Consider the following 10679-nt stretch of genomic DNA (forward strand, 5'->3'; position numbering starts at 1 on the left):
GATGCGTTAATATTCATACCACTTGGCTTCGAGATCGGGGGATAGATAAAAGGATCCCGGTGAAAGATTCAAAAGAGTCCCACCTCTCTTCGTCCGTACCGGGAACAAGAAACTTTCCGATGACTATGACGAATTGTTGCATACTGAACGACGCGACGCGACGTTTTCATTTCTGGCTCGTTTCGAACGGTTTCCGTAAATTCGCCGAACGTGTTACGCGAGCGAGAAGGGAAATTCAAAATCGACTGGAATCTATTGCATGTATTTGCTCGACTTTGGGATCCTGAGGAATTTTTAGGCGACAATTTCATTCGATTGTATTCGTTTATATTTTTTGTTCTGTATTTACAAAAATATCAATTGGATGTTTTCTGTAAGAGTTGGTGGGGGTGTTGGTGAATTTGTAATGTTCCAGAGTTTCATACTTGTAGAAACGTGTGCAAAATATGCGTTTCGATTAGTTGCTAATCGTGTTATCACGATATGTATTGACTTTTAACGAATTGATAATCATAATGCGATTTACATGTTCGGTTGGCGACTCGATCCAGTTTCTGTGACAAGAATTTAATTAAATTGCGTCAACGTCTCGCGCAGCAAGTTTCATATAAATTAGCATTCGCGGTGATACGGTAAAGGCGAAATACCTGCGGTCTGCTTACGAATTTATCGACCACGGTAACCGTCTCATTTTGTGTCGGATCAGATGTAAGGTTAAATATGAACAAAACGGGGGAATTGTACGAGCGCGACTGAAACCGATTAAGCTTTCAACGGAGACGAAAACGGACGTAATATAACTGGTTGTGTTAATACGTGGTAGATAATTAATTAGCTGGTATTGAGCGAGTGGTTCTCAAATAGAGAAACGAATAGCTTTTTTGGGAAACTGTTCGTGCCCGGGCGGTTTCGAAATATCATTGGGTCAGGGCACAAAATGTTATTACATAATTTCTACGATTCTCGGATTACTGGAAATACCAGTCGAACTGTTGACCGTTATTATCGGTAGCCTATCGGAGCGGTTAATTGACAATTTTGACGTTTAGTATCACTTCAACTAAATATTCTAAATATTTGTTAAACCAGAATATTCCAACATCCTCGACCGTTCTCCTCTTCCCCATGAAAAATCCTCTCCACGTTTCAATGGGAAAAGATCCAGGTTGTTTATCCACAACAACCATATTTGATCCAGCGGGGATGCAAGACGGGCGCGTTAACCCGCTGCTCCCTACGACGCACTATTATGCATGTTTGTTCAGTGATGTACACACACGCATACACACGTGTACACAGAATTCTGGCAAACAGAGGTCTCGAATCCCCGTTCACTCGGGCCACGGTGCACGCCATTATACACATGTAAATTCACGGGTAATAATGTGTACACTCGCGACGGTAATTTGCACGGTGTACGCGCGCACACGCGCACACGCGCACGCGTGTAAGAATACGCTCGACGCGCCGCGCCGCGTTGCACCGCACCGGGGAGAATTACGCTCGCTTTGTTGCACCCTCGAATAACACTTGAACCGGTGCACTGTGGCTGCTGCAGGTCCGGAGGAATTGGTTCCGCCGATTGCCTGTACGGATGCCAATTAACGATTCCGCCGAGCGTAAATAGTTCGACGGGGTTTGTAACGAACGGTCAACGCGATGTTTCACTGCCGGAGACTAATGGGGTTAGATCCGTTTCTAACTTCTGCTTCATGACCTTGGTCCATCCCTCAACCGTGACACATTCGAGCCACCGAAAATTGGTCCCTTGGACTGTGGAAATCCCGATCAGTTTCAATTTATCTGTCAGTGTATCCATGTACTGTTTGAAATGAATTACTCGATGCAAGAGAAAACTGATGTGGTATTCATTCGCGGTGTAAAGCTGATCATTGTTTAAACTTATTTTAAATTATATTCTTGCACCATGCACATTCTTTACACTTTACACCATGGGCATTACGTAACAAATATTTTTTGCATCGCAATAACCTGAAGAGATATTTAGGTGGCCTTACCTAAAAGGACTAAAAGGTCTGTATTCTACATTAGAGATTTTGTAAATATTTTGCCACTTGGGTTTTATAGGTGAAACATAAAAGCAGGTTATACATATAGCGATGAAGGATTGTAATAAGTTCGCACGAAACTTTCGAAAAGTCTAGTCATCGAGAGAACGGACACCTGTCGCAGAGGACTATTTCCCAGCTTCTTCCCAGGAGTTGAAAGACTAAAACTTGTTAACCAACCAATTATTCAGCACGCTAGAACAGTTGCAGTAGCATCGAATGCTCAAGATTCTTCCAGGGAACGTGGTCTCGGTGGATCTGTTGCTCGTGGAGTATATCGCGAGAGAGTATAGCTCGCGAATGGCCGCGTGGCCTATTCAAAGATGAAGCAATCCTACTTGGAGGAGACATTAAAGGCATTGTCAACGGTGTCCCGTGGAACAATGCTTTGCTCCCTAGACGCTGGGGTCACTAGGATCGAGAGCGTTCTATCTGGCGAGCTTACACCGCGTAACCATCGGGGAAACGCTGTTCCTTGTTTTCCTTAGCCTGGTCGCTCGATAATACGCGCGCAACTCTCTCTCTCTCTCTCTCTCTCTCTCTTCTCTCTGCTGTGCTCCTCTCCCGAGGATCGATCTTCGCGGAGAAATGCAATGAAAATGTGATCGCGAATCGAAATATATCCGTGTTACGGCTTGACTCTTGAGCGATTAGGGGACACCATGAGCTCTTTATGGTACCTCGGACAACCTCGGACATACAATTATGACTGCTAGGATAATTTTCAACAAATGGGAACGCTACATTTCAAAGTTCAGAAACGATATCCAATCTGCAAAATCTTCAGTTCTTTCCAATCGTTGAAGATAAAATAATAAATATCATCAAGTCGCGGAATAAATTGCAAGCCAAGTGGCTGGAATTGTTGTTTAGACACGACAGTTCGTAATGGTAAGATGAATGGACCCGACGTGACCCAGATTAATCCAGTTTATCCGATTGTCGTTGATACGACGCGACGCTCGCTACGGACCCCCGTGGTCAGTTGAAAATATTCTTGAGAACGGACGCGTTTTCCCCTAAAACTGAACTTCGTCTGATGTTTAATACGCGAAACACCGAGTAAACTCTGACGAATATGTGCGAGACCGTTCGTTGCACGCGCGCATTCGGTCTCGTATTTTTCAGCGACTCTATACGTCACCGGGAAAAAGCAAATATACACGGCGGATATTACCTTACTCGCGCTCGAATTTTTATTTTCTATCGATTTCCGGGAGCCCGCGCCTGCAGGATAATGTTAACAATTCGACTGAACACGCGCTAACGCAAAATATGTACTATTATCGAACTTTCTATTCTGCATCTCTTGTCCTTTAAAAAAAATTCAGCTGGCCCAAACAAGAGACAAATCGAGCTACGATGTGAAATCGAATATCATCAGGCCATCATCCATCCAGCAAGACCTTCAAAGAATAATCGTCGCATTAGCATCGCCGCGCCTAGCAATCAATTCCGCTCAAACGATTTTATTGCCCGCGAACGTGTGTCATCCGCACGCAAGATTACGTATTACGTTACATTTCCAGCGCACAAGTTCTTGGCACAATCCGGTTGAAGATTGCGAAAAGTAGAAACCAAATTGAATGTTATTCTCTTCCCGTAATGATTTTAATAGAGGAGAAATCATACATTTTTGGAAATTATTCCAACAATTTTGAATTTTATCTACTCAATTTTGCTATAAGTGCATAAAGATCCGCAGTTCAGTAATTAGCTGTGACGACGCGACGAGACGTGAGGAACACGAGCTTGATTCTGAATCGTGTTGCTCTCATAGTTGCGTTTGATTTTTTTTTCTTTTCTACAGCATTGTTCCAATCAGCAGTTGACGCGAACGTGATTTCGCCCGTCGAGATTCTCACCCCTCTCGAACCGATTCTTTTCGTCGGCTAATTTTGACCGGCGCGGCGCGGTGCTACGAACGGAATTGCGTGTAATCGTCGCGAGCGGAATGGCAGCGGTCGATTGACTATTCAGGTCGCGTACAGTCGTTATAATCTGGAAGGGCCGCGGATCGAATTAGATCGGATTGTTAATTCCGCCGGCGGCGGTCCGGCGTGTTTCTTCGACGCGATTTTCATTCGGAGCTCGATTGCTCCACCGATTTGAATTACACCGACGCGGCGCGGCGCGCCGGATGGACAGCGAATAACAACTGTTGTGCAGGCGGAATTATCACTGGCGTTAGTGTTCAGCTGCTCGCAAATCGGGATTCGAGCCAATTAACAATCCAAAGAAGACTTTACAAATTTAAGAAACGCTTCAACCTACGTTCCATCAAAAAATAAGATATACACTCCCGCTCATAAGTCTTAGAGGACAGTCAAATAGTTTTTACATATTCTTGACGCGTGTTTTCAATCATTATAATTATATTTATATTATGTATTGTAGTTAATACAACAGTTAAAGGTTTGTAATCTATACGGACTATCGGAGTTTTACTAAAAACCAAAGGTGTCCAGAGACATACGAGCGGGAGTGTACATACGTTTTAAACTGCGTACTACTTTAGTAGATTATCTCATGAAAATTTCTATCCGGATGAATCATTTTTAAAGATGCTATAGTCAGTCGCGTGTAATCCGTCGAAAGAGCGCGAAACGGAACGCGCAGCAGGACGAAAAGTGGCATCGAGTTCGAATGCGGATGAAACAACAAAGCTGTCTAGCGCTATAAAACGGGAAACGGGATGGTTTTAGTCGTGGGCATCGGTTGGAGAAGGCTAAAACCGTTCCAGCTGACTCGCAGAGCGTGTTATTTCCCCGGGCAAGTTGCATCGCGAACGTGGCCGGCACTCGGGCCGTTCGTGATCCAGATATGGCGGCTCTCGAGGCCTTTTATCTGGCTGTTACGCGAGAGAATGACGTCCCCGATCCGACTGAATCGCGAGTCGGGAATCGAAGGCGCAAATCGAGCGGCTTGACCGCAAATCGAGCTTCTGTCGAGGGGAACACGCGGCCGGAACGACGCGACGCGACGTCCACGTGATCGCGAGCCTCGCGCGTAAACAATCGATTAGAATTACGCGGACGTCGCAGCTGTTTTCCAACCGTTTCCTCCTCGTGCTCGATCCCCGCGACGCGACGTTTCTTCAATGGATCTCTCTCTCAATCCCTCTCTACCTATCTCCATCATTCTGTCTCCTCTTTTCTCTTTCCCTCTATGTCCCGATCATTTCAATCATCGCTCGACCGCGGATTATATGCAGTCCGGTTATGTTCGTGCTGCGATAAAAGCTGCGAGACCGTCTAAACATTTTCTTCATTGTTTATCGTCCAGCTGCGGTTTCGGTGAAATTTTTGTGGTGGTAGGTCTCGCGAAGATCAGTGTTTCTAAAGATATATTATTTTTCTAAGCCATTGCGGGGAAAATATTTACGCAACGTGTTGCGCTTCGATCGAATGCAATGGAATTTCGTTTTATCGAAATAATCGGGCAGTGCGCGCCTCGCGCGATTGAAAATCGCGTCCCAGGGGTAACCTGTACCCTTAATTACTTTCCACCTGGGGCTGTTGGGAACTCGATCGGATAAAAAAACACACCGAGCCCGTGGATTCTGTTAAAAGTTCGAGAAATCGGTTTAGGAGATTCGTTCCGAATCTTTAGGAGATTCGGCCGGGCCGGTCAGGCGAGATTTAAACTCGCCGCTTGAATGGAAATGGCTTATCTCCGGACGAAACGGGGACAGATATTTTCACCGAGGTCAGGACTAGCGGAAAATTTTTGTACGGACCAGCGTTATCTGCGCAGCTCGAGATTTCATCGGTTTCGAAACTTATGCATGATCGATGAACGCTATTCCGAGAAGCTTATTATAATTTCGTGGCGGCCGGCCGCGGCCGGGCCAAAGTCCTTTCAAATGACAGAAACTTTAACCCGTCAATTATGCCGTGTTTGCAAAGTAATGGCCGTCGATCTTACTCAAATCGGACACGAGGAAAGATATTGTTCTATCGACAAAAGTATTTCTTAAATGAGAACATTGTAGAATTGAAATTTAGGCCACGTTGATGACCAGGTTGCCGGTGACAGCTTGAGGAGTGCCGACAGATTTTCGTAATATACATATGTATGATAAATTTAGAGGATCGAGGACAATATCATCGGGTCCAATCGGAAATGAATGACAGACGACTGTCTACTAAAAATAATTGACAAATATCAACCGCACCGAAAATATCGAAACAAATACAGAAAGTACAATGTAATGTAAACTCACTTCGGCCCGATCTTCTTCAGCTCGCCCAAGGTCGGGTTATACGAATGATCCTCTCCGCTGATCCTAGCCACCCCTTCGTACACACTAACACCGTAACCCTTCACCACGATGTCCACTAAATCCGGAAAAGCATCGTGCGCGACAGTCTTCTCGGTCCTAGAATCTCTTCTCTCACTGCCATCCTCCTTAACACTGTTCTGCGTAGTCCCGGGCACATCCCCACTGGTCTGTTCTTTGCTAGCGTTCACCCTCTGTAGAAACTTTCTCCTAAAGTTATTATAAATCGTATCCGCATTGGGATCATCTCCAAACCGGACTCTCGCGTGACTGGGGACGAGATGATGTCCGCTATAACCTAGGTCCATCTGCAGATCCATGACCAATAGGATCGTGAACAGGATGGCGAACGCGCTCAGACATAGCATCAGCTTGTCCCTGATCCTGATCATTCTAATAGCGAGCTTCATCTTCGTTTCGTTGGGGTCCTGATTTTTCCCAAGAATTTTAACCCTCTTCTTCCGACTTGATATAGACGAAAGCTTGCTGTTTAGCTTTTTCGCACCCTGATCAAGAGCGAGCGAGATCTCTGACGGTTTATCAGAGTTCGGAGCAGCTGCAGCAGGTTGCAGAGTAGTTCTCCATGAAGCGGAGTCTTCGGACACTTGGACCACGGTGGAGTTGTTCGCTACCTGCTTGTCGGCCTGTTCATTTTCGATGCGAGCTATGTCGATGATAGACCGATATGTCGATAGGTCAGGAACGATGTCCAGCTCGCTGCGAGCTTCTTCAGAGGAGTTGCCAGGCAGTCTCGCGACTAGCTCGTGTTTACTTATGCTCCCCGCAAGCTGGCATCGGTCGGTCCCCTCCTCGTGGCCAGCCCGGAGCTGTTGGCAGTCCGTGAAATTCGCAAGTTTGCATTTTACCGCGGTCGACGTGGCCGTCTGACGAGCGTGCAGCTCCTCACTGGGCATCCACGACTTCCGAGCCGGCTCGGGCTTATCGTCCGACTCCTTATCACCGGAGAACCGAAGCTCCGTCGACCTATGAACCTGCCACTCGTCCGGCGGAGGCGATCGTTTCGCTTTACACGAGTTCCAGCTTCGTTCCACCTTCTTCTCCTTTAACCTCTCACCTAGTCCAGGTCTTATCTCATCCGCGCGAAGAACTAATCGTCTGTGAGCGATCGGAGAGCAATCGACAGCGTCCAGAGGATACCTAACGACTTTGAATCCCACTTTCCCAGCATTAGCTAAGCTCTCCTCGCTCCAGGACCGTCTCTGATCCGCTTGTAAAGCTTCAAACAACTTAGCAGACTTTTCTATTCGTCGTCGAATCAGCACGCGCTGCTCCAATAGCCGCAGGTTGTTCTCAGACCTAATCAAATCCTCCACGTCCTCCACAGAAACGCTCTGCGAGGAGCTACCGTCGTCGACTAATACACAACCGCTCCTCTCTCCGGGGACTAGCCTAACAGACTCGTTTACAGCAGTCTCGCCGTCGATCTCCCGGGTATTGCGATCCTCGTTTGTTACAGAGATCGTATGCTGGATAGGGCAGATGGAAACATCAACTACCGGGGAACACGCTGGAGACTCTGAGGAACAAGACGGCTCTTCGACTTTCAACGGTCTGCGAATGGACCTCTGTCTTCTCACGGGAGCTACGGGTTGTTCTTCGTGGTTGCTGATCGGAATGGAAGCTTCTTCGTTCGAGAGGAACTTTCTTCGCAAGACCGAGGGACTTTTTTGGATGTTCCTCACCAGTCTCTCGCAGCCTTCGGCGATGTTGTCTTTGGAGCTGCGGACCAGTTTCTTCAGGAACGAATCGTTTTTCTGGAGTTTGCTGCGAGCTGCTTCCTCTTTCGTGTTTGTCGAGTCTGCGGGAGCGGTGTGGGGTCCTTCGAGGTTGGCGGAGGGTCTCCTGACCTTCTCGCTGAACGAGAACTTGAATCTAGGCCTGTCGAAGCGCCTGGACGATGTACTCGAGGATGATACTCGATCGCTTAAACTCTGCTTGATCTTTCCTTCGTTTCTGCGAGATCGGAACCGCGAGTCCTCATCTTTGAGCGAGGGGACCAAATTTCGGGAAGGTGCCCCACCGTCGATAGGCTGCTCGGAGGATCTCCACTCGCTATCTTTGAATGTCTGGCGGCTTGAACGTGCTGTCTCGGCCCCCGAACCATTTATAGGACATCTCCTCTCGTCCAGAGTTCCTCTCGAGCTGGAAACGACGGCAAGTCGCGCGCTGTGTTGATCTTGGATCGTAGAAATCGTTAATGGGATCACGGGTCAGATCGTTTTAATCCAAGTCCGCACACCTGAGACACTAACTTCTCGGCTGTTTGTACTGCTGGGGACACTGTCAGCCTTTTGACTCTGATGCACCACCTGGAACACACGAATGACGAATGCTGAGTATGAGGTTGTTATTGGTTAGCTATGTTTGATTCTATAGGTATCTAGAGTTGAACTAATTATTCCAAGAAACACCAGCTAGTGTTTCAAGCGTTTTACATCATACGAGCATGTCCAAAAATCAGATGGACAAGATTAATCATATTTCTCGGAAGGTAGATCATATAAAAATACCGAATCAACTGGAACGTATGATAGCTAATCACGGCGCAGTTATCGGAAACAAGGTCATTGCCACATCCGCCAGAAAAACGGACTGTATATCAGCCGAAGTAGCGCTGGTCCAGCGATTGTGATGGATTTTAGTGACTCTGTAGCTCTGTGATAGCGTGTTTCTCGGTAAAGATAACACGGTGGACGAGCAACGACCCCGTCGAACAGCTTCTGAAAGGCGCATCGTAACGAGGTGGCCACGCGGAAGAAAACGACGGGGGAACACACGACCAAGAAGCCGGCTCCTCTCCAGAAATAATTCAACGCTCGATGGTATAATAATAGCCGTGTTGCAGGCGTTTTATCGAGTTTCGTTGCAGGTGCACACGAGTCGGCCCAGCCCGCCGTGGATGGACTGGGTCAAGGTGGAGCTTCAAGGTATAAGTGTGCGAGGGTGGTGTACCTCCCTCTTCCTCTCTCTCCCTCTCTCTCTCTCTCTCTCTTCAAGCCTCTGAAAGAGCCGCGATATCAACTGTGAAATAGAGTGACGGTAATGGCGTGCTTCGTGTTGCGGGAGTGGCCATTACAGTTATCGCAAAAGTCGCGTCATAAAGAGAGGATGCCGGCCGCTCTCTCGACGCTAGAGGATAGCCCAGCCGAGATCGTAAAGGCTGCTATACTATTCCCTGGCTCTTTTATATCGGCAAACATCCTCCGCCCGTCCAGACAGACCGCATAATTCAATATCCGCGGCGAACGGCCGCCGACTTTAATGTTACCCGGTCAGATTCGGTTAGCACAGGATACGGTAACGTCTTCCTGATACCTTACGGGGGATGCCTTACAGAGGATCACTCCGTGATTGTAGCGAGTGCACGGCAGACTCCAGGCTAATGGACCCGCCTAAATGTGTAACCCTTTGCACTGGGAGTTATTTTAACATAATATCATCACCTCGAACACTTTCAACGAGTCTCCACATCCATCCCCCCATTAATTTCCCTATTGGATTCTCCCAGCCGATTTCTCTTTCAGGCTAGTTTTTCGAATCCGTCGAACAGATACAGCAGATGAGCGCGGACAGGATCGTGGAAGGAGGAAGGAGGAAGCAAGTCTTGTAACTTCTCGATGCAACCGTTTTGCTAACCGAGGTCGCAGTTTCGCGTGGAATTGCCTCGGTTAATGCCTCGAGTAGGAGACGGTTAGGCGACGATTTACGGGTCCGCTCGGCGTGCCTCGTAACATCCGTCGAATGATTGGAAATCGTTGTCGTTCCGGCGGAATCTTTGATCGGAACAGCCACCAGGACACACAGTGCTCTCTCTCTCTCTCTCTCTCTCTCTCTCTTTCTTTCTTCTCTTCTGCTCCGCTCCGAAGCGGATCGTTTCCCGCGCGCCGTCCAAACGAAAGCGTTTCCAGTTGTTGCAAGTTTCTCTCCCGAGGTCCTCTCCTCTCTCCGATACCGCCGACGAATCGAACCGCCATTGAAATTCCGCGCATCCTTCGCCGATAATAAAGATAGCTACAACCATTGACATTTCTCTCCCCGGTGAAGGAGCTGCCGCCATAAAGCTATAGGGCGGAAGTGTAACACGGAACCACGCGACCCCGTTGTCTCTACTTACACGTGATCGAACTCTCAACTCGAGATTTCCCTCGTTCTCTCTCTTTCTCTCTCTGTCTCTCCTCCCCCCCTTTCACTTCGCTTTTCTCTCCACGTTGCTGACGAAGTTATTGTTTTTATCAGGAATGGATGGCGAGGCGTCCGCGAACGAGACACGATTTCATCCGGCTACAAAGTAGTACAAAGTGGCTGCA

At 47.7% G+C, this 10679-nt stretch overlaps 1 protein-coding gene across 1 annotated transcript in view; it reads right to left on the reverse strand.

Moving 5' to 3' along the window:
* Nucleotides 1–7270, reverse strand: part of LOC143215055 (extracellular serine/threonine protein CG31145) — a 59223-nt gene extending 51953 nt beyond the window's left edge. Inside the window, exon 1 of the mRNA XM_076436793.1 lies at nucleotides 6295–7270. Within this exon, the coding sequence (XP_076292908.1) occupies nucleotides 6295–7265 (971 nt within the window). The 5' untranslated portion in view covers nucleotides 7266–7270. The remainder of the gene's footprint in view (nucleotides 1–6294) is intronic.
* Between the last annotated feature and the right edge of the window lie 3409 nt (nucleotides 7271–10679).

Source organism: Lasioglossum baleicum, chromosome 13 (genome assembly GCF_051020765.1).
Source record: "Lasioglossum baleicum chromosome 13, iyLasBale1, whole genome shotgun sequence".
Taxonomy (NCBI): Eukaryota; Metazoa; Arthropoda; class Insecta; order Hymenoptera; family Halictidae; genus Lasioglossum; species Lasioglossum baleicum.